General features: G+C 33.1%; 1 protein-coding gene across 3 annotated transcripts in view; it reads right to left on the bottom strand.

Moving 5' to 3' along the window:
- Window positions 1–24,593, bottom strand: part of LOC145288529 (lysosomal-trafficking regulator-like) — a 402,321-nt gene that overhangs the window by 61,782 nt on the left and 315,946 nt on the right. For all 3 annotated transcript variants that reach the window (XM_080136335.1, XM_080136336.1, XM_080136337.1), the window contains 6 exons: window positions 24,267–24,398; window positions 18,203–18,376; window positions 15,603–15,679; window positions 13,276–13,467; window positions 10,880–11,025; window positions 4,813–4,918 (listed from right to left, as the gene is read on the bottom strand). In XM_080136335.1, the coding sequence (XP_079992461.1) occupies window positions 4,813–4,918; window positions 10,880–11,025; window positions 13,276–13,467; window positions 15,603–15,679; window positions 18,203–18,376; window positions 24,267–24,398 (827 nt within the window). The remainder of the gene's footprint in view (window positions 1–4,812; window positions 4,919–10,879; window positions 11,026–13,275; window positions 13,468–15,602; window positions 15,680–18,202; window positions 18,377–24,266; window positions 24,399–24,593) is intronic.

The raw sequence follows: 24,593 nt of genomic DNA, 5'->3' as shown, positions 1-24,593 counted from the left end.
CTGGTAGAGCCTCTCGATGCCATACTAGTGGGTAATTGTTACGGCTTTACCTTATGTGCTACAAAAAAAAAAATTCTGTTTTTTTCTCTTATTTTCCCTCTCTAAACTGCTCTAACCAAGTCTGTCGACCTGTTCCACAAATCCCAAAACCTCAACATGAATTATCTCCAGAAAAAAACACTAACAAACCTAGAACCCCATCCTCCAACGTAGACCCCTACTACCATGTCTCCTCTAACATCAGGAGTCTACATTCGAACCTTCCAGAGATTGAAACACAATTACAGGAGACAAAACCGGGCATATTCTTCACAAGCAAAACTGGCATAGGGCTGACTACTTCTCTAGATTAGTTCATAATTAAAGGATACTCTAACTTAACATCTAAATCTGACCCCCAAGATCGCCATGGGCATGGAATATGTGTCTACATTAAAGATGGCTTTCCGTGTGGTAGGGATATCTCCAGAGAAGACCCTAATTTACCTTATATGTGCTTCCGGGTTGCACTTGCTTATACCACTGCATTTATATTTGCTCTCTATCGCCCCCACAACAGCGGAGTTACTATTTTTAAGAGTATATCTGAGAAAATTGACTACATCCTGTCTGCTCATCCTTCGGCTAACATTCATATCTGTGGTGACTTCAATGTCCACAATGTGGAATGGCTCACCCACCCAAATAAGATAGATGATGAGGGGAGGTTCTGTCATGACTTCTCGATTGCCTATGACCTCACTCAGATTGTTCATGAACCCACCCGTGTGCCAGATACTACCGGTCAGTATGCAAGCCTTCTAGACCTTTTCCTCACAACTTGCCCTGAACTATGTTCATCTTCCGTTCTATCTCCTCTGGGATTTTCCAACGACTCGGTTGTATCAGTTAAGATGAAAATGAAATGCAACAAGTCTTCAGACGTACCTCTCCACCGTACTGTATATCGATACTCTATGGCTGACTGGGATAACTTCCGTACATTCATATTTGATCTACCTCTGCATTCCATGTTTAAAAAGGATGTGTCCTCTATAGTATCAGACTTGACGGAATGGTTAATTGTAGGTATAGACTGATTCATACCATCCAAAAAATTCCAACAAAAACCTAACAGCCAGCCATGGTTCTCCCCTGAATGTGCTGCTGCCATCGCGCACAGAAATCACTTTTTCCATAGCTATCAACGTAATAGATGTACTGAGACTAAAGCTGCTTTCAGGACTGCCAGCAACCACTGTAAAAGAGTAATAAAAAAATGCAAGAGAGCTTTACGCCCAGTCTGTTAAATCCAAAGTAGCTGATCAGCGGCTTGGTTCCCACCAGTTTTGGCAAATAGCAAACAGGATCCTGAACAGAAGCGTGTGTTCTATCCCAACCATCATCAATGGACCTGAGGTCATCTCGTCAACATCAGACAAAGCCAAACTATTTGCCAAGAACTTTGCAGCTAATTCTACCCTATGCGATCAAGGCCATCAACTCCCCGTATTTCCTCCTACAACAGACAACACACTATGCAGCATACAAATATCTGTGCGTGATGTCGCCAAGCTAATCAAGAACCTTGATTCCAGTAAAGCAACTGGCCCTGATGGCATTCCAATTATAGTGTTGAAAAAGCTTCAACCAGAACTTGCTCCCATACTTACAAAACTGTTTAAGCGTTGTCTTAAGGAGAATTGCTTCCCAACACCCTGGAAAACCTCATCAGTATGCCCTGTATTTAAGAATTCAGGTAAGTCTCCTGTGTGTCATGAGTAAGTTGCTGGAATCCATCTATCTATATATATATAAAAGCGAAAATGTATGTATGTATGTGTGTGTGTTTGTGTGTCCGTTAAAAACTTTCGACAGACAGAAAAATTCAAAAACTCGGTATAATATTGAAGCTCCATCCTTCGCCCAAAAAATATCGAAAAATTGGCCAAAAACGTTAATTTTTTTCACCACAAAATCGTCCTCTCATGATGACGACCGGTTCTACGCATGTGTCAGATGACGTCATGACCTGATTTACTTTAAATAGTTGAAGAACTGACTGAATTTCATGTATGTTGTGTTAGCTCACTTGGTTAGCACGTTGGTTCATTATCTAAACATTTTGGGTTTGAATCGTGATGTGAGATGTCTTTTTTTCTTTCAATTTTTTAAATTTAAATATTGACCCAGTGTTATTTAAGCTATTTTTCACGTAACGTTCATTTTTTCTGTTTTTTTTTTTTTTACTTCACTTATTCTCAGGTTTTCATTAACACCCCCGACCACACACCCAAAAACACCCGGGTACCCACCGATTTTTTAAATTTTAATATCGAAATAGGCTTATTTAAGCCATTTTTCACATTATTTTTTTTTTAACGTTCGTTTTTCTGTTTTTTTTTTGTTTTTTTGATTTTTACATTTAACATCGTTCATTTGCCTTACGTTAGTTTTTTTTTTGTTTTTTCGATGTTTTGAGGCCTTGATAAGTGGGGACTTCCATGTAAAAAAAAAAAAAAAAAATCTTCCCTCTTTAATTTTCATAGTAAATTCCACAGTGTATAAAGATTATTTGATACTAGTGATATTCATAATCGTACTCTATTTCCAAAAGAGGAGAGATATAACATATTTGGAATCAAGTCTCCTTTTGCTGTTATTTCAGATCATTTGAAACTATAGCAACAAGTTTTAGTCTCCCCTTCATGAAGGCCAGAGGTTTTGGGGAAATATCAGATATTTTGTAACATATATATCTATATATCTATAAAAGTGAATGTGTCTGTGTGTGTGTCTGTGTACATTTCCCTACGCAATAGCTCTGTCAATTTTTAGTCTACAGACTCGATATTTGATATACAGGGTACTGAGATTTGGGAAAATCTTTGGGATCGGTTTTCGGCCAGAAATTTAGCTGTTAAGGGGTCAAAGTTCAACGATTTGACCTTTGAGAACTCTACCAAACTCCTCCGACAATTTTGGGTCTAAACACTTGAAATTTTAGATATAGGTTCCTTGGACATGGATCTAACTTAATAATTTGGTATGAGCCCAAAACAATAAATGTTAAGGGGTCATAATAGGGGTCAAAGTTTTAAAAAATTTGACCTCTGCAATATCTACCAAATTACTCAGACAATTTCTGGTCTAAACATTTGAAATTTTACATAAAGGGTATTCAGAGATAGGGCAAGCTTTTTAATCAGTTTGGGTTGAAAATTTTTAGTTACCAATATGTATGTATGTTTGCATGTCTGCCTAAAACTTTCAACAGAGGTGACGGATTTTTACAAGATCAGTATCGTTTTGAAGTTCGACCTTTCAGACGACAAATATTGAAAAATTGGCTAAAAACATTAATATCTTCACCTTAAACTGGGCACATTTCTACTTTTCTACAGGGGGGGTGAAGAAATCGCTTTTTTTTGCCAATATTTTTGAAAGTCATCCTCTCCTCTCGATTGTCTAGCCTTAATTAAAACGTATGTCACTTCTGGTTTGGCGGGGGGTGTTAACAGCAAAGACGTCAGGTTTTTTTCTGTTCTTTTCCTCCTTCGCGGTACAGGTTTGAGCCTACCTTCCTACTTCCACTTTTTTTTTTTCTTTTTTGCTCAACACACATATCCAAACACCCGGGTAACGCCGGGCTGAAGTGCTAGTATATATATATATATATATATATATATATATACATACATATATATATATATGTTAAGATTTTTTGTTCCTTAGAAGCGCCGGTTAAGTTTGAATAAAATAAATACATATTATATACGTTAGAAGCCAAAACAACGCATTATTACAAAATAAACAGACATTTATTTTGTTTGAAAATTATGTTGCTTATGTCTGTTTACTTTGTAATAATAAGTTGTTTTGGCTTCTAACGTATATAATACGTATTTATTTTATTCAAACTCAACCGGCGCTTCTAAGGAACAAAAAATTTTAATGTGAATCCCGTGTGACCTAACGCACCGTTCCGAGATTTCAAAAACTACCGTAAAAACAAACGGACTTCTACTTTCCGATTCTCTGCCCCAGCAACAACAACATGGCAAAAGAAAAAGAAAGACATACTGAAGATGAGGCTTTGCCTCAAAATATATTTTTGAATTTCAATATAAATTTCAAATAAAATAAATGTATTTATGAATTTCAATATAATTTTCAAATAAAATAAATATATTTTTGAATTTCAATATAATTTTCAAACAAAATAAATATATTTTTGAATTTCAATATAATTTTCAAACAAAATAAATGTATTTATGAATTTCAATATAATTTTCAAACAAAATAAATGTATTTATGAATTTCAATATAATTTTCAAATAAAATAAATATATTTATGAATTTCAATATAATTTTCAAACAAAATAAATATATTTATGAATTTCAATATAATGGTCAAACAAAATAAATGTATTTTTGAATTTCAATATAAATTTCAAACAAAATAAATGTATTTTTACAGTATAGAAAAATTATTGTTCTTGTGTTTGCAGAACATGATTGAGTTTTGTTAAGGGAAAGGAAAAAAAACAATGTTTGGTGCATTTTAGGTCAGGAAAGGTGAATATTTCAATTTATTTTCCTTTATTTTTATATTAATTCTTTTGTTTTATATATTAATTGACTTTGGAGAGCATGGCTAAAATTGAGATAAAGAAAAAAAAGTAAAAATTTGTAATTAAGAGAAAAAATTAATTGAGAATGAATTGAATTGAATGAATTTATCTTCAACATATTTGGCTCCTAACCACGGAAATTTTCAGACAACCTACTTTTTGGAAAACAAAATATAATCTAACTTTTGATAAAACTTACTGGATTTTCTCACTCGTATATAATCTGTATATCAACGCTGCTGAATCCGATGTTTGGTGATCATCTTCAAATAAATAAATCAATGGTGGATCAACTTTTTCATGTGCTGAAAATAGAGATAAAAATAAAATGCATTGTATAAACATAATTCTGAGAAATTATATGCAACTTTAAAAAGAAAAGAGAGAAAACTGTTTAGATTTCTCTTTTAGAGTTCCTGCAATCCAAATCGCATTGTGAAGAAAATCGATGTAATAAATAAAATAAAATCTAAATAAATCAAAGAAGTGTATAGAGTATGTGTGTGTGTGGGGTAAGCCATATCAACTCTTTTCAGGTTATTTAACGCCAAATTCATTTCAGGAAAAAGTTTTTATGCTTCAAGTTCTTTGTATCCAAATATTTATTCATGGGGTTTAGTTTAGGTGGTTTGTAGAGAAAAATTGTTGTCTTTATTTTAGACTTTGCAGAACATGATTGAGTTTTGCAAAGGGAAAGGCTAAAAACAATAACATCAATCTCTAGTGCATTTTAAGTTATAAAGCCAGTATTTTCAGACAGCCTGATCTGGTAGGTGAAAATGTTTGGTTCCACAAATTAGTTTGGATCATCAGTTTCACTCACCAGTTTAGGTACGACATGCAGACAATATATTTGCTTTTCAGAAAATGGAGTATAACATATTTCAGTGACTTGATCCAAGTTTGAAAATGTTGAATTCTAGATGTATTTATATAGCAACCAAAGTGTATGTTTCTTACCTATATTTATACATAATCCATCTTCAATCAATAGTTTTTATGTCAAGGAAAATTTATTTCATCCAAATTTTTCTCTAGAGAGAAGGTCAGTTAGGGAATGGATGCAATTGAAAGGTGTGTGTGTGTGCATATGGTGTTACAATTGAAACATATCCCTTTTTCTGTTAAATGTTTTTGACTCCTGATGGAAGGTATGACACCAATGATCTTGACGATCGTTTTTATAACTATAAGTCATGGTGAGCAACCAATGAAAAGCTTCCAAAGTTGCTATAAAAATTGTCGAATTTTGGATTCAATCAGTTCGCTGCCATCTTTGTTACTGGCAATTACACTCAGGATCTGATCTGAACTGCACTGCTTTTTCGCCGCCATTGGTGTTACTGCCAATTACACTCAGGATCATACTGCACTGCTTCTTCTCCGCCATCTTTGTTCAACATAATGTCTCAACACTTAACACTTTGTATAGAGTTTTCCTTTGTGAATATTCTATGCTCCCAACTCCATATAATTATTGTTCATTTAATAAAAAGTCATACATCACACACCACACATACATTATATATATAAAAGAATATAATTTGGATCAAATACAACAAAATATTGAAAACAAAAAGTAAAAATGTGAATAACCACATAATACAATCAAATCAAAACGTTTGCTTGAACATGTACTGAATTACTTTATGTTATAGGCATAAGAATATAGATATCTACTGAAACAGAAACACTTTATTATTATATTAGAGAGTAGTAGTAGTTGTATCATCATCATCATAGGTTCTGAGCATGATATTAAAAACTATGTTGAACACCGTTGCTTAAGGTGTCCCACATTCATCTTTCCACTCTGGAATCCATATTCCCAGCCCTTTCTATCTACCTTACTTTTAGACTATTAACTACTCAAGACTTTTTTTACTCCCAGTTATGGGTATCACATTAGTTGCCAATATTTCCAGATCAACTAACCCAGAGGAGCGGTAGTACCTGTTTGGGTCTCATCTATGGATTAAAAAGAAGCAGTCATAAGTATAAAATGAAACTGCATCCAGTGGCGAGATTCCAATTTAGTTCAGTTTCTATATATTCTCCATTATCTAAAGCATTCCAATTAAAGCAACTGAATATACATTATCCATGACCACCTTAAAAGACTATGCAATAGAAGATGAAGTCTATATAAAAAGAAACATTAAAACAAATAAATAATTGTTTCCTGACTAGGGCAATGAACGCCGCTTTTCCCCACTCCCGCCACATCCCATCCCCCTAAACTGGACACAGCGGGGTGCTTCAGTGCCATATATGTCGGTGCAGTTGGACTGGGCTGGCTTTGTCTAATGGATTGAGGGTACCGGATTGACAGTTCCTGGCTGCTGTTTCCAACTGATAGTACAGGAGCCCTAACTCTTTGGTAGCGCTTAGAGCGGCTGCTCCATCAACAGTTGTATAATATCGGAATGTTTGTAGTGCCATGTCGCGCATGGAAAGGGACCCTGCACTCATCCCCGGCAGGCTTTCCTGAGGCTACAATCCCGTGGGTGAGGACAGCTGATGGTCTACTTGTATTGCAGGTCTGGTATTCTGCACAACCACTTGTCCAGCACCCCCTCACTCACTCACCCTAACTGAAACTTTTAAATGAAATAAAATGAAATGACAGCTCAAGCCAAAGTTACGTTTAAACCAGGACCAAACTCAAAGAAAACCAACCTGCCTCCTCCCTTGAGGCTTGCATTTACGAATATCCGCAGGCTTAGAACTAACTTAGATGATGTTGAGTCATTTCTCCTTGTAAACACCCCGGATATCTTAGCATTAAGTGAAACTAACCTTCACTCCTCCATTCCCTCTAACCACTTTAACATGCCTGGTTATCTCCCACTCTACCGTAAGGACTTGGACAGACATATGCATTGGCTTGGAGTCTATATTCGTAACACCCTCCCCTGACTAGAGAAATAAAACTAGAATCAGAGGGCCAGGCCTTTATGTGTTTCAGACTAAATATGCAACACAATATTAGCTACTTGTATTTTCTCTACCTCTCTCCCTCAACCCAAGACTGTACCCTAATAAACAAAGTCAGACAGCATAGATATAGCACTCTCCCTCGATACTAGCGCACAAGTACATGTATTTGGTGACTTCAATATCCATCACAGTAACTGGCTAGGATTCTCTAATCACACAGAATAGCTGGTAGCACAACACATAGCTTCTCTATATCCCATTCCCTATCTCAGTTGGTTACATTTCCAACACATTTCCCAGACCAGCAAGATCAACATGCCTCACTTCTAGATCTCTTTCTGACAACGGTTCCCGATGATTGTACAACAAATGCCCACAGCCCACTCGGGAATGCTTATCACGCTGTGATAATGGTAGAAATCAGCCTAAATTCTCGTCCTAAAACTGAAGACCCACTACTTAAAACAACGAGGTATTACAAAAAGGCTGATTGGGAATCCATCAGAGAGCTCATCAGAGATGCCCCATGGCAAAATATCTTTACTCTTCCAGCGGAACAGTGTGCAAATGAGACCACTGAATGGTTCAAAACTGCAATTGAAGCACATGTTCCCGCACGAAAATTCTATAGCAAGCCCCACTTCCCAATGGTTTACTTCTGCTTGTGTAGCTGCCATTTGTCAAAGGCAGCATACGTTCCGCAGATTCAACCGACATAAGTCCAGCTCAAATAAACAGAAGTTTATAGGAGCTAGAAATAATTGTAAGAGAGTGATAGAGACAGCTAAGACAGATTACTCTGAAACCACCAGAAAATGCATCGAAGCACAGAAATTAGAAACCCGGGATTTTTGGAAAATCTACAACAGCATAGTAAATAATGGGCAGTCAACTATTTCCCCACTATCAAACAATCATGAGGTTGCTTGCACGGCAACTGACAAGGCTAATCTGCTTGCCAGTCGGTTTGCCTCAAACTCCGCACTGAACCCGGTACACCACTTCCTCCCTAATTTTTCTCTGTGAACAGATGCCACACTAGACGATTTGAAAATCACCCCTTCTCAGGTACATGCTATTATAAAAAACGTAGACACCTCAAAAGCATGGGGACCAGATCTCATCCCGGCTGTGCTATTAAAAAAATGCTCTGCCGAGGTTGCTCCAGTTCTTTCCAAACTTTACAATAAATGCCTTAACGAATCTTGCTTTCCCGACTGCTGGAAAACCGCTTCTGTGGTACCAGTCTTCAAGAATTCTGGTGAAAGAACTGACCCACTAAATTATCGCCCCATTAGCCTCCTCCCGCTTTTCGCCAAAATATTTGAGTCATTAGTTAATCAAGCCCTAGTCCAGCACCTAACAGCTGCTAAACTCCTGACTGACAAACAATATGGATTCAGACAAGCCCGTTCAACAGCAAATATCTTAACTGTAGTTTCTGAACGTATATACCGTTCATTGGACAAAACAGGGGAGGGTAGAGCGGTGGCCCTTGATATATCTAAGGCTTTTGACAGGGTATGGCACGATGGTCTTCTAAGGAAAATTAGATCATATGGAATCACTGGAAGAATTCATAATGTAATTAAATCCTTCTTAAGTAAGAGAAAAATCCAAGTTGTCCTCGACGGTTGTACATCTAAACAATATGACATAAATGCAGGAGTACCTCAGGGGTCCATCCTTGGACCTCTATTATTCCTGATATTCATAAATGATCTCCCTGATAAAATTGTTTCGGAGATGGGTATATTTGCTGATGACACCACTCTCTATAACAAATATGAGGGGAAAACAAATGAACACATATTTAAAGAAATGGCAGAAACACTAGAGGATGACCTCCAATCTGTAGTGGAATGGGGACAAAAATGGTTGGTCACATTCAATGCTGCTAAGACTAAGCTTGTTTCCTTCAATAACTACAAGAAACCTTCTCTACCACCAATAGCAATGGCCAAGAACACATTGCCTGAAAGTACTTTTTTTAAACTCCTCGGTCTAATGTTTACAGGGAATATGAACTGGAATAGATACATTGAGAGCATTGCCAAGGCTGCTGCAAGGAAGGTTGGCTCCCTCTACCGTGCTAGAAAACTACTTATGCCTGACAGTATCCCGTACCTCTATAAGGCAACCATTCGCCCATGTATGGAGTACTGTTGTCACATCTGGGCTGGTGCATCTGCTTCTTGTCTCTCGCTCCTGGACAGGGTTCAAAAGAGAGTCGCCAACTTGATAGGTCCTGAACTGTCATCTAGGCTTCAGCCTCTGTCCCATCGACGAGATGTTGCATCCCTCTGCCTGTTCTACAAATACTTTAATGGTGAATGCTCTGACGAACTGCAAACACTTGTACCTCCTCGACGTAACTAAACCCGACAAGCTACTAAGTCTCATCCCTTTACAGTAGAGATCCCTAGGTGCAAGAAAGCCTTTTACTCCAATAGTTTCTTCCCCAGAACTGCAGGTCTTTGGAACTCCATTCCGGGATTCTGCTTTCCCAACTGTATTGATATGCAGAAGTTCAAGTGTAATGTGAACAAACATCTTTCTACTCATCTCCCTTCATAATGCCCCTGCAAATTAAGTCCCCGATAGTAGCCCTCTGCTTCATAGTAGCACTGTGCCTTGTTTGGGGTGAAAATTGAATTAAAAAAATTGAATAAAAAAAAAATATATATATTATAAATAAAAAAAATAAATGTAAAGAAATAGAAAAAACAATTACTTTACATTTAAGGTCAGACTTGCTGCTAATATTTTCTAAGAGTTTATGATCACATAGAAGTTACTTATGAACATGAATTCAGTCTATTTAACATTCCTTTTGAGGTAAGGGTGCCTTTTCACTTCCTGCTAGAACATCCAGGGAGTTTACTACAAGAAAAGATTCTACATCATCTAGGTTACTTCATGGATATTTGTGAATGTAAGCTTCAAGAGAGGGAATCAATTGATATTCTTTGAGTTGGTGTCTGGTTTGAATGTGTTTTTTTTCCTTTTTTTTTTTGCTTTGGGTGTTATTTTATTTGATTTTTTAGTTTGCGTGTCACCAACTATGCACACACAAGTATTAGCTGAATCTTGTCTAGATAAAAAAAAAAAAAAAAAAAAAAAAAAAAAAAATCGCCAAATATTTACTTATATTCAAAGTTAAACTTCTTGTGAATACCTTGTCAGCATTTACCATCACATAGTTGTCACCTGTGAAAATTACTTCAGTACCCTCAGAATTACCTTTGAAGTTGGAGTGTTTCAAGTGATTCTCCCTTGCTTGAAGGGCCACAAACAACATTTAACTTTTTAAAAAGGGGACTTACCTAATTTATCACGAAAATTTTGATTTATATATTTTTTATCAATTCCCAAATGACATCGTTGTAATCGTTTTCGGATTCTGCATGGCCCTTCGGTGGGATCAAGTTGCCAGGAAGACGGATAAGAGTTGGCACAAAACCAGATCGCTCTGAAAGAGAGAATGAGAAAAAAAAAAACAGACGAATAAAGTGATTGTTAACAGAGGAGGAGGAAGGAGAGCAACAACATTAAAAAGAAGAAATGAAGAATAAAGAAAAGACGAGGAATCGGAAAGAAGCTTGTCTTGAGAGAATGACGGTAAGAAGGTCTGCGTGAAGATTGTATGTGAAGCAAGGGTTAAGTAATCATCAACCACACTTTTCATGAACCAATATCGCTTAAATCCAGTGATAGAAAGTTTCATTATATATGCAAATGCTGAAATGAAAACTAGGCCAGAAAAATTAAATAAGTTGAGAAAAAGACTAAAAACTAGAATGCAAGTACCTAACCCGGATAAAGTACAGAATAGTTAACAGTAGAGAAAGAAAAACAAACTAATAATTTATCGCAAATGCCAACTCCCTTAACTTTGGCGATTATGAGGAGTTTTGTTGAGGCGGGTGCTAGTCATTCGGACTTAGGGTTGGTGATAGTGTAAATATTTTTGTTTTGGGAAGTTCAGGACAACCGGAAACAATATGGGGATAAACAGAGAGAGAGAGGAAGAGAGAGAGAGAGAGAGAGAAGGGTGTTAATTCAGGGTTTTCATTCTTGGAGACTAGTTGCACAATTAAATTTTGAAAGCTTATCCAACCTACTATTTAACCCATAGCTGGAGGGAGGATATATAGAATTATACTTTTCTTAAGAATATTAGTGAAAGTGATGCAGTAGCCCTGACTAAGCTTGAACGTGTCACTTTCACTAGAGGAAACACAAGAGAAGAAAAATGGAGGAGAGAAAGACGAGAAAAGTAAGAAAATGTTTTTTAAGCAATATTACAACTTATGACATAGATCACCAAAGTTAAGCATCGCTGAGCCTAGTCGGTACGAAAATGGGTGACCATTTAAAAATACCAGGTGCTGTATACGTTCTCCACTTATCTCAGCATTGCTTCAAGTCATCCTAGACCTCTCCTTTCTGGTGGAATCACACAATGCCACTCAGGATAAGATTAGTTAGTGATTGCGCAAACCTTGCTTCACAATTCAGCATGTGTCATCCATCATCACTACAGGATGATTAGACGGTCATTGTCATTCCAATGGACGAACATCCATCCATAATTTACTATAGGCACCGTCCGTTCTTTTAATTTCCCAGTATACTTAGATAAAAAGAAGAATGTTATCATACAGTAATTATATCCATTTTCTCAATCCTTTCTGCTAATGTATACTTTTTTCTGTATTATCTTTTCTGTTGTTTTTAGTGTTACTTTGCAATCATAAAAACATTTAATCATAGACATTTCTTATATTTTTTTTTTATCATTTGAGATGAGGTTCCATAATTTATATATTCATTGTTTGCGGACGGCTACCCTCATCTCCATAGTTGTTGTTTCACCATGTTTCAGCCAACTATTTCTCTGGCCTTCTTCAGGTGATTAACCACGATGGAATAGGAATGCTGAGTCTTGTAATTGTATCTCCAGTAATTACTGCCTTCCATAGTTGTTGTTTCACCATGTTTCAGCCAACTAATCCTCTGGCCTGCTTTGGGCAGGATTGAAACCGCAATGGAATCATAGAGACTTAACGACTCTATCCATTGCACCATGAGTCCCGTCATGATTAATTATCTGAAGAAAGTCAGAGGAATAGTTGGCTGAAACAACTATGAAGATGAGGATAATAGTCCACAAAAATATCAATACAAAAATATCAATACAAAAATATCAATACAAAAATATCAATACATAAACATTTCTTGATTATAACTTTTTGTCGAGTTGTTCTGAATTCAGTAAGATTTTTTTTTTTACTTGTACAGCAATTGAGTTTTTTAGTTTTGTAATTTAAGTTTTCCACATGAATTTGCTGTTATTATTTAATCACTAGAAACATATAAATATTTGTAAAATTGAATTAAAGCAGATGAATCAAAAAAATAAAGTTCAGCAAAGAAAGCAAAGAATCAAAGAAATAAAATTCAACAAAGAAAAAAAAACAAGAAAGAATGAAAGAAGAAAAAGGACTTTTAATACAAGTTGTCAATAATTAGAAATTGTAACCATTATAAAAATTGAATTAAAAACAGTCATAAAATGAAGGGAAAAAAGAAAAAAAAGGAACAAATAAAGAAAAGAAAAAAAGGGAGAAACATAAGATAAAGAAAAAGACAGAAATAAAAAAGAAAGAGAAACATAAGATAAAGAAGAAAGAGGAAAAAAAAAATTTTGCAAACAAACTTTTCGTGTGTAAGTTGTTGGACCAAGTCCTGCCAAGATTTTTTAATTTGGATTTTATCCGTCATAGATTGCTTCAAGTGAGTCACCAGTTCTTTCCGTTCCTTGTTTTGCATCCGGAAAACTTGCTGCGTCACTTCCATTGCAGAGTCTGCGAGACTTTTGATTAGACTTTCATTCTTTGCATAAAGAATCCTGAAAAGAGAGAAAAAAAAATTTATTTTAAAGAATTTTTGTGAATCAAAAAATAAAGATTGAAATGAATGTCCTTCAAGGAATACAAGTCAAAAATAATGATTTCTGATAAAAACAGAGTAACTCAAGAGATACAGGCTCAAGTAGGATTATTCAAAGCTTAGTTATGTGGCTGCCTTGAAAATTTGCACCATTAATGACTTGAGAATCATTGCTGAAACTTATCTAGGATAACTTTAGGAATTATAAACTTAATGAATTATGTGTGTACCTATAGACATGGTTCAGGTTCTATAACTAGATATACATATATATACACATAACACACATATATATGCATATACACATATATACACACAACTAAATACAGACATACATAGGTATCAAATGATTGTAACATACTTTTTTCTCTTTTTCTGACTCTCCCCTTTTTGTTTTCCTTTTCATATCTTACTCCTCTGTCTCATGCCTCTGTATAAAACCGATTACAAATAAAAATTCATCCTATGATTGAGACCCATCCTTTGGATCGACATACTGAAAACAATGAACATTTTAAAGTATGGTTTTGTGTTAATATTTTTACATAGTGTGTGTGTGCGTGTGTAATTTTGTCCTGTCCTGTCTGGTGATATTGCAATTGTCAAATCCTTTGTGGCTTTATCATTTCCATGAAATAAAAGATGCATTCGATACAGTCATGGGATATAGTAAAATCAATATTATGTTTCTGAATTTTGGGTATTGAGGATTGATAATTTGGATTATTCAGACTACTGTTCTCATCTTGAGTGTTATGAAAATACCACTCAAGATATGAAAGAATAATCCAAATACAAATTATCAATCCTCATCCCCAAAATTGAGAAAAATAATATCAAATCGACACAAATCCAAATTAATACAAAAACTGGAAAGTCTCAAAAAATATATACCAAAAACTAGCAAGAATGATTAATGCTCAAGATGAGAACGGTTGTCGAAATAATCCAAATAATGTAAAAAAAAAAAAAAAAAAAAAAAAGTCTATAGTTATATGCATCTGGTGTAATAAGGCAATCAGTATCATTCTCAAGAAGAGTTATGTTCACTTGATTAATCAAATGTCAGGTGAAGAGACTTCACAAGTGGAAAAAATTGCTGCAAGATGTCACCAAACCAACACGATTCAAAATGCCTACACGATGAACTGCAGATAATCTTCCAGGGATTGAAGAATAAAAATAAAATTTATGGAAATCGTTTCAGACAAGATATGAAGCCACTTGATGTAAGAAACAAAAATACACCACTTTAAGGTCAAAAAGTAACCAACGATATGTGTTAGATGGAATAGATTTCAACCCAGAAAACAGCAATTTCTGCTCCTTTGTCAAAAATGTAGCTCATGGAATGTGAGGACTAAAGGACAGAAGTGAGAGTTACGATGCTGTAGAAAGTAAACCTAATGTCCATTTTCCATATTCATTCAGTTAGAAAAATAACTTACAAACTTTGCAGCAAATATGATTGGTTGCAGTGCTGCAGCATTTTACATACATGTCACTAAATTCATATTTCAAGAATCTGATCAGGATTATGTCCCTTTTGTAATCCCCTCCAAGGTAGATGAGTCTGCTTCATATCTATAACCACATATAATATAATTGCCTTAAGAACATTTGATTCCTCACTAAGTTCTTGTAGGTATGAACCCGAGCAATTATGAATATGTAATTATGCCATATGTACGGCATAATCACATTGACACAACAATTCCCGCGCTGGATTGCCGAATTTAAGCAACATTGAACCTGGTCAGTACTAAATGGGTGATCATTTGGGATTTCCAGGTTCTGTATGTGCTCTCCGCTTATCTCGGCATTGTTTCTAGTGGTCCTGGACTTCTTGCCACTGAACTCAAACAGTGCCGATTTAGGAGAGGTGTGGTTGGAGATTGTGCAACGCTTACCTCACAATTACACGCACAGCTGCCCCTACAGAGGTTATCCTTTGTCTTTCAAGACTGAATGGAGGCATCATCGTATAATAAGAAAGTAAACAGTAAGCTACTTAAAAACAAAAATCATAGTTCATTTTGCAAGGATCATTTCAAATGGAATTTAATCCAAAATGTAAAAAAAAAAAAATCTTACCTGCTTAAATTCTGATGCCTTCGTTTGAGCCATTCTTGCTTTTCTTCTTCGACTTGATCAAACACGCCTTTTATTTCCTGAAGATGACAAAACAAAAAAACAAAAAATTGACAATTGCAATATCAAAGGATCAGATGAAAATATCACCAGAAAAAAAAAGACATATATATATATATATATATATATATATATATATTTTCGGATTTATGTAATCATGCCTATATTCTTCTTTTCTTTTAAAGTTTATGCTTAATTATACCTTTTTTGTAATCAAAAGAATTAATGTAAGTTCCATATGTATCACAAACATTTTCGATTCTTTGTTGAATCATCTTCACATGGCAAAAACATATGAACAAAAAAGATGGAGAAACAAAAAGAATTCATAAAATAGAAATGCACTTGTGAAAATTAGTTACACTTAAAAAGAAAATGTTAACAATTTAAATTCAAATACATCAGAATTGGTATCACAGAGTAAAATTGTATAACATTAAGCATTTTAAAATGTTGTTACTGGTTTCATACGTAATGTTATTAATTGCAGGTTTCTGGTTTTTAATAAGATAGCTTTGATTATTTTTAATTTAAAAAAATGGCTTTGGAATGTCTTATTTTAGTGTTATTAACTAAAATTTGTTTAAAATTAGAAAGGAGTGGTAGTTATGCCTTTGCAGATGTTAGTAAATCGAAGTTTACAAAATGCATGTTGATGCAGCTGGATAGGGTAATGGTTGTAAAACCAATGTAGCTATTAGCTTTATTTATTATAAGTATAAGCATTTAAACTTATAACGGTTCTTTCTAATGTTTTGAGGGTTGGGGAGGAGTTGTTTTTACTTTCTAGTAAAAACAACTCCTCCCCAACCCCCAAAACATTAGGTCATAAATTTCTAAGGATAAATAATGAGTTTGATTTTATTATTATTAATTGGGATATTTGTGTACAATATCATTTATAAATTGTTCTTTTAATCTAGAGCTCAGTTGCATTTGATTAGAGCTTAAGTTGTTTTGAGGTTAGATTAATTTTGATTATGTCCCAATTTCAATATAACACAAAAAGAAAATTCAAATTGTCACCCCCCCCCAATCAATGCTGAGTATATTGTTAACCCCACCCCGCTCACAAATTGAATGTTATGAAATGTAATAAATAAGAATAAAAGAAGTAATTAATATTGTTTAATGAGCTTCATTCAGTCCCATGCAAAGCAACATTTTCTTGGTGTGTGTGTGTGTGTGTGTGTGTGTGTGTGTGTGTGTGTGTGTGTGTGTGTATCTAATATATAAAAAGCTATGTCTGTCTGTCTGTCTGTCTGTCTCCATATTTTCAAACTATCTCCTCCAAAACTAAAAGTTGGGCCTCAAATGATTGGATTTTTTACAGGCCATTCTTTTATGGGTCTTAAGCCAATTAAAATTGTTTTTAAGGGGTCAAAAATGGGTCAAAAGTTTATTTTTAATTGGTTCATATGCGTGTCACATTTGTACAGTGGTAACGTCACCAGCTTTGAATGCTACAATTTCGGTTCTAGCTGATGGCACCTATATACTTTTTTTTTTTTTTTTAAATCACAACAATAATCATATAGATAAAATCTGGACAAATTAAAATAATATTTAAACATATTTTATGCCCAGGCGAATCCCTACCCCACTAGTGTATATATATATATAGTCATCCACATATAGTACTGTTTCGCTGTTTCACAGCTCATCAGTGTAGCTAGACAAGCAACTACCTCAAGACAGGATCAAGACCCGATCGCCCAAATGATAGTCAGAGCTTCTAACCATTGCGCTATATGGCTGCTGCTATGCAGACAGTGAATTAACAATGTTTTGACATTGTCCAAATACCTAAGCTCAATTTGTTTACACAAAGAACGTCGCTTCATACACTAATGGTAGTTTGTATATACCTTCCCAATATGCTCAACTCAAGAGAGGGAGCGTGTAGTTACATCAAGCTTCATCAATTAAAAAATTCGTATAAATAAAGGGTGAAATATAATTGAATAAGCATGTTTTATATATATATATATATATATATATATGGGAAATATGTTTATTCAATTATACTTCACCCTTTATTCATATTAATCCTTTAATTAATGAAGCTCAATGTAACTACAGAGCATATACAAATAAATGACAAAAAGTCTATATTCCAAATTTCAAGATGTTGTCAATTTATATATATATCAAGAACTCCTTATTTGTATTATTCAGACTGATGTTCTCATCTTAGTTGTTATTCTCAGAAGGTGCATCTTTTTGTGTTTAAGAATTTTGATATCAAAATGGGAACCTATATGTATGTTCTCATTCAGTCCCAAATTCTGTAGAAGTTCTTATGTCCAATAAAGATACTAAAGTTTTGTTCATTTCAAAATTTTGTATAGACCCCAAGTTTAACAAAGCTTCGTAAGTTTTAAAAGGTGCATCTGTAGAAGGTCAGAGGTTGCATCAACCAAAACATTATGAAAATAAGCAAGACAAGAATAAAAGGCCAAATTAACCAAATTATCCTCATCTCAAAAATTTTGAAAAAAGGTTCATTTAAAAAGTTTGATTCAAAACTCTAATGAAAATACCTGATCAATTTTTGCTTTGTCGGGTGGTACATAAGTTTCCGTTGAGAAGAGCATTCTTGATCCCGATTTCTTGAGGAGTCCCAAAAGACAATGGACATTGTCCTGTTGGTTATTGGACAGTTGTTCTTTACATGATGCCAACAACTCATGCAAAAATATTGACAGGATATTTGCCTAAAAAGAAAAGAAATAACAAAAAAAATCATTATTGCTGTTGCAGAATGGACTCATTGTTTTTAGTCAGTTCTCTGGCTGATATAAGTCTTGAACCTGTTGAAGTCTTGATCACACATATACATAAAGTAGAAACTTCAACAATTCAGTCATGTATCTTATAAATATTTTTATATTTATCCAGTCTTGATAACGCATTTCTCACAGGAAGATGTTGTCAGTCTTTCTCTGGTCTATAGTTATTTCTTTAGAAAATGCTCAATTGAATTTCAGTCTCTGGTTCCTTCTTGTAAAATGTTCACAGTAAGAACATGTTTCGCAATTGAAACTAATTTTCCTTTTTTTCATTTATCATCACTGTTCCCTTACTCAAACTTACTCTCCAGTTCTTACAGTTCAGCAAATCAGTTGACTCTAAATTCTACTCTGTACAATCTTGCCCAATCGTTTACTTCCAAGTTTTCCTTGGCCAACCAAACATCTTGTGGTTCAAGACATCCATGCTTCTGTAAGAATTTATCAGAGTGAATGCTTCACATGATCATACCAGCATAATCGATTTATCTTTAGAACAACCTTTATGCTGGTAAAATGCATAGGATTTTAGACACTTTTGCATTACACAGATGGCGGCCATTTTTTTTAGTGCTTTTCACTAAACTGTCACCAGGTGGCACTTTTCTCCATTTAAATTGCTTATTAATTTAAAAATTAAAACTAATATACTGTTGACTCTTGAACAAGTGCTCCCCCCCGCCAAAAAATGTAAACTATATTTTGTTACAGTGGTAATTTTACTTTAATTCAAAAAATGTTTCAGAAAAAAAAAAAAAATCCAATGTTGCTTTATTTCTGAAAATTTTTCATTTAAATTATTAAATTGTTTGGAAAAAAATCCAATGTTGCTTCAATTCAAAAACTGTTTATTAAAATTATATTTTCTTAGACTTTTCAATAAATGTTTTTACAAATATATACTGATACGTTTTTATACAATAAATGCTTTGGTTTTCAAATATTTTTGTGTTCGGAAAAAAATAATCATGTTTATTTATTTGCCCTGTTTAATCATGTATCTATGATTGTGCTGCAAGTCGGGAAAAACTGCAGCAAAGCAGACAGAATTTCAATAAACAGATTTTCTTTCAAAGAACTTTCCATATTCTTGACAAAATATTCTTCAGGGTGACAAACTGTCCTACCCGAAAAACAAAATGTTTTCTACTACTTCTGTTTATCTTTTGCTTTGTGAGGACATTATTCTCTGGTTCTTAAATGTCTCTTGTTTTTCGATATTTTAAATTTTTATTTGGATTTTTTTCTCGTTATCTACAGAATGTCAATGAAACCTACATAAAATCTGTTCCTTAATTCATTCTAAACACTTTTGTAGAGGATTTAAAAATATTGCATTTGAATAAAGTTATTTAATTTTTTGTTGCACTTTTTAAAAATATTTAATTGAAAATTATGTATCTATCATTAATTGCTAAATAATATATAAATTTAATACTAAATGCAAGAAAATGTACATAAAATATAATAAAACCAAGGTAATTTTTAGTTTCAATTTAAATTAAATTTTTATATTTTACTTACTCTATGAACATGCATTTTGAAAACTGATAAATTTCAAATTAAATCTTGTATCTTCATTTTTAAGTTTATTAAAAAACATTTTGTTTAACTGTTTCCATATCTTGCAAGAAATGCTCTTCGAATTTGTAAACATTTTTTATATCAACTTTTCAATTTTTGTAAGACTGTTTGTTCATCTTTACAAACTAATCCTTTACACAATGAAATTTCACAGTCTAAGGGAGATCACTCGAGATTAACTAGCTTATTCCATTTTAATTTCTTTTAAAGATTTTGTCTATTTTGAAATGATCTGTTGATCAGTCTCTTCATCTGTCATGCTGAAGTTTGAAATAGCATTTTAGACATTTTGTCATCTGCAAGTTTATGGTTAAACTGAAGCTACATAGTTTGACCTATTTCTTGTCATTCTGTAACATTCTAACCTAATTCTTGTCATTCTGTAAAATTCTAACCTAATCTTGTCATTCTGTAATATTCTAACCTAATTCTTGTCATTCTGTAACATTCTAACCTAATTCTTGTCATTCTGTAATATTCTAACCTAATTCTTGTCATTCTGTAATATTCTGACCTAATTCTTGTCATTCTGTAATATTCTAACCTAATTCTTGTCATTCTGTAACATTCTAACCTAATTCTTGTCATTCTGTAACATTCTAACCTAATTCTTGTCATTCTGTAATATTCTAACCTAATTCTTGTCATTCTGTAATATTCTGACCTAATTCTTGTCATTCTGTAACATTCTAACCTAATCTTGTCATTCTGTAACATTCTAACCTAATCTTGTCATTCTGTAACATTCTAACCTAATTCTTGTCATTCTGTAATATTCTAACCTAATTCTTGTCATTCTGTAATATTCTGACCTAATTCTTGTCATTCTGTAATATTCTGACCTAATTCTTGTCATTCTGTAATATTCTAACCTAATTCTTGTCATTCTGTAATATTCTAACCTAATTCTTGTCATTCTGTAACATTCTAACCTAATTCTTGTCATTCTGTAATATTCTGACCTAATTCTTGTCATTCTGTAATATTCTGACCTAATCTTGTCATTCTGTAACATTCTAACCTAATCTTGTCATTCTGTAACATTCTAACCTAATTCTTGTCATTCTGTAATATTTTAACCTAATTCTTGTCATTCTGTAATATTCTAACCTAATTCTTGTCATTCTGTAATATTCTAACCTAATTCTTGTCATTCTGTAATATTCTAACCTAATTCTTGTCATTCTGTAATATTCTAACATAATTCTTGTCATTCTGTAACATTCTAACCTAATTCTTGTCATTCTGTAATATTCTAACCTAATTCTTGTCATTCTGTAATATTCTAACCTAATTCTTGTCATTCTGTAAAATTCTAACCTAATCTTGTCATTCTGTAACATTCTGACCTAATTCTTGTCATTCTGTAACATTCTAACCTAATTCTTGTCATTCTGTAACATTCTAACCTAATTCTTGTCATTCTGTAATATTCTAACCTAATTCTTGTCATTCTGTAATATTCTAACCTAATTCTTGTCATTCTGTAATATTCTAACCTAATTCTTGTCATTCTGTAATATTCTAACCTAATTCTTGTCATTCTGTAATATTCTAACCTAATTCTTGTCATTCTGTAACATTCTAACCTAATTCTTGTCATTCTGTAACATTCTAACCTAATTCTTGTCATTCTGTAATATTCTAACCTAATTCTTGTCATTCTGTAACATTCTAACCTAATCTTGTCATTCTGTAACATTCTGACCTAATTCTTGTCATTCTGTAATATTCTAACCTAATTCTTGTCATTCTGTAATATTCTAACCTAATTCTTGTCATTCTGTAATATTCTAACCTAATTCTTGTCATTCTGTAATATTCTAACCTAATTCTTGTCATTCTGTAATATTCTAACCTAATTCTTGTCATTCTGTAATATTCTAACCTAATTCTTGTCATTCTGTAACATTCTAACCTAATTCTTGTCATTCTGTAATATTCTAACCTAATTCTTGTCATTCTGTAATATTCTAACCTAATCTTGTCATTCTGTAATATTCTAACCTAATTCTTGTCATTCTGTAATATTCTAACCTAATTCTTGTCATTCTGTAACATTCTAACCTAATTCTTGTCATTCTGTAATATTCTAACCTAATTCTTGTCATTCTGTAATATTCTAACCTAATTCTTGTCATTCTGTAACATTCTAACCTAATTCTTGTCATTCTGTAATATTCTAACCTAATTCTTGTCATTCTGTAATATTCTGACCTAATTCTTGTCATTCTGTAACATTCTAACCTAATCTTGTCATTCTGTAATATTCTAACCTAATTCTTGTCATTCTGTAATATTCTAACCTAATTCTTGTCATTCTGTAATATTCTAACCTAATTCTTGTCATTCTGTAATATTCTAACCTAATTCTTGTCATTCTGTAACATTCTAACCTAATTCTTGTCATTCTGTAATATTCTAACCTAATTCTTGTCATTCTGTAATATTCTAACCTAATTCTTGTCATTCTGTAACATTCTAACCTAATTCTTGTCATTCTGTAATATTCTAACCTAATTCTTGTCATTCTGTAATATTCTGACCTAATTCTTGTCATTCTGTAACATTCTAACCTAATCTTGTCATTCTGTAATATTCTAACCTAATTCTTGTCATTCTGTAACATTCTAACCTAATTCTTGTCATTCTGTAATATTCTGACCTAATTCTTGTCATTCTGTAATATTCTAACCTAATCTTGTCATTCTGTAATATTCTAACCTAATTCTTGTCATTCTGTAATATTCTAACATAATTCTTGTCATTCTGTAATATTCTAACATAATTCTTGTCATTCTGTAACATTCTAACCTAATTCTTGTCATTCTGTAACATTCTAACCTAATTTTTGTCATTCTGTAACATTCTGACCTAATTCTTGTCATTCTGTAACATTCTAACCTAATTCTTGTCATTCTGTAATATTCTGACCTAATTCTTGTCATTCTGTAATATTCTGACCTAATTCTTGTCATTCTGTAATATTCTAACCTAATCTTGTCATTCTGTAATATTCTAACCTAATTCTTGTCATTCTGTAATATTCTAACCTAATCTTGTCATTCTGTAACATTCTAACCTAATTCTTGTCATTCTGTAACATTCTAACCTAATTCTTGTCATTCTGTAATATTCTGACCTAATTCTTGTCATTCTGTAACATTCTAACCTAATTCTTGTCATTCTGTAATATTCTAACCTAATTCTTGTCATTCTGTAATATTCTAACCTAATTCTTGTCATTCTGTAATATTCTAACCTAATTCTTGTCATTCTGTAACATTCTAACCTAATTCTTGTCATTCTGTAATATTCTGACCTAATTCTTGTCATTCTGTAATATTCTAACCTAATCTTGTCATTCTGTAACATTCTAACCTAATTCTTGTCATTCTGTAATATTCTGACCTAATTCTTGTCATTCTGTAATATTCTAACCTAATCTTGTCATTCTGTAACATTCTAACCTAATTCTTGTCATTCTGTAATATTCTGACCTAATTCTTGTCATTCTGTAATATTCTAACCTAATTCTTGTCATTCTGTAATATTCTAACCTAATTCTTGTCATTCTGTAATATTCTAACCTAATTCTTGTCATTCTGTAACAGTCTAACCTTATTCTTGTCATTCTGTAACAGTCTAACCTAATTCTTGTCATTCTGTAACATTCTAACCTAATTCTTGTCATTCTGTAACATTCTAACCTAATTCTTGTCATTCTGTCAAATGTTAAAAACGAAAATAGAAGGAGGTATTAAAAAAATTATTCTGAGACTTCAAACTGATTTACAACTCAGAGGAAACAGGCAATACTGAAAATCGCTGAAGACTTGTTGTCACTGATATTCCATGGACCCTGTTTTTATCCAGTGATTCACAATTCAAAAAATATATAAAATATATGATATAAATAATAATCTATTAATATAAAATAATATGATATTACAAACTTTTCACTAATTCTTAGCTTCCCCCATGGAGAAATCTAGAAACATATTGGCTCCTATTAATCACACAAAAAAAAAAAATGAAGTAAAAGAAAATTACAAAACCAAATTTGCAGAATTGCACACATTTAAATATCAATATTTTTTTGTTTGTGGTCAGATTCACATTATCTTTTTCAAATTCTTGTAAATTGAAGAAAAAAAAAAGAGTTGAGGAAAGTTTTAGAAATGTTTAATCAGACAAATGCAAAAAATAAAGAAAATCAAGTACGACTTACCAATGGACTCGATGCAAACATCGATTTGAAAATTTCCCGATGTTTCATTTCCTTCATCACATGCGACACAACAAACGTTCGCTGATAGAATTCCGACATTGGAGACAACATAGAAACAATTAAACGAGCAGTCTGGAATTGGAGAGAATAAAGGAATATAGAAAGAGAAAAACAAATTTACCTCAATTTTTTTTTTTTAATAACATGCATTAAATCCAATGAAAATCTAGTACAAAAAATAATTTTAAATAATATATATCATGTATATATATATATATATACATGATATATATACATATATATACATGATATATATGTATATACATG

The sequence above is a fragment of the Euprymna scolopes genome, chromosome 2 (assembly GCF_053919585.1).
Source record: "Euprymna scolopes isolate OS-2025 chromosome 2, ASM5391958v1, whole genome shotgun sequence".
Lineage (NCBI taxonomy): Eukaryota > Metazoa > Mollusca > Cephalopoda > Sepiida > Sepiolidae > Euprymna > Euprymna scolopes.
The sequence above is the reverse complement of the archived record's forward strand: the minus strand, read 5'-3'. Positions and strand labels throughout refer to the sequence as shown.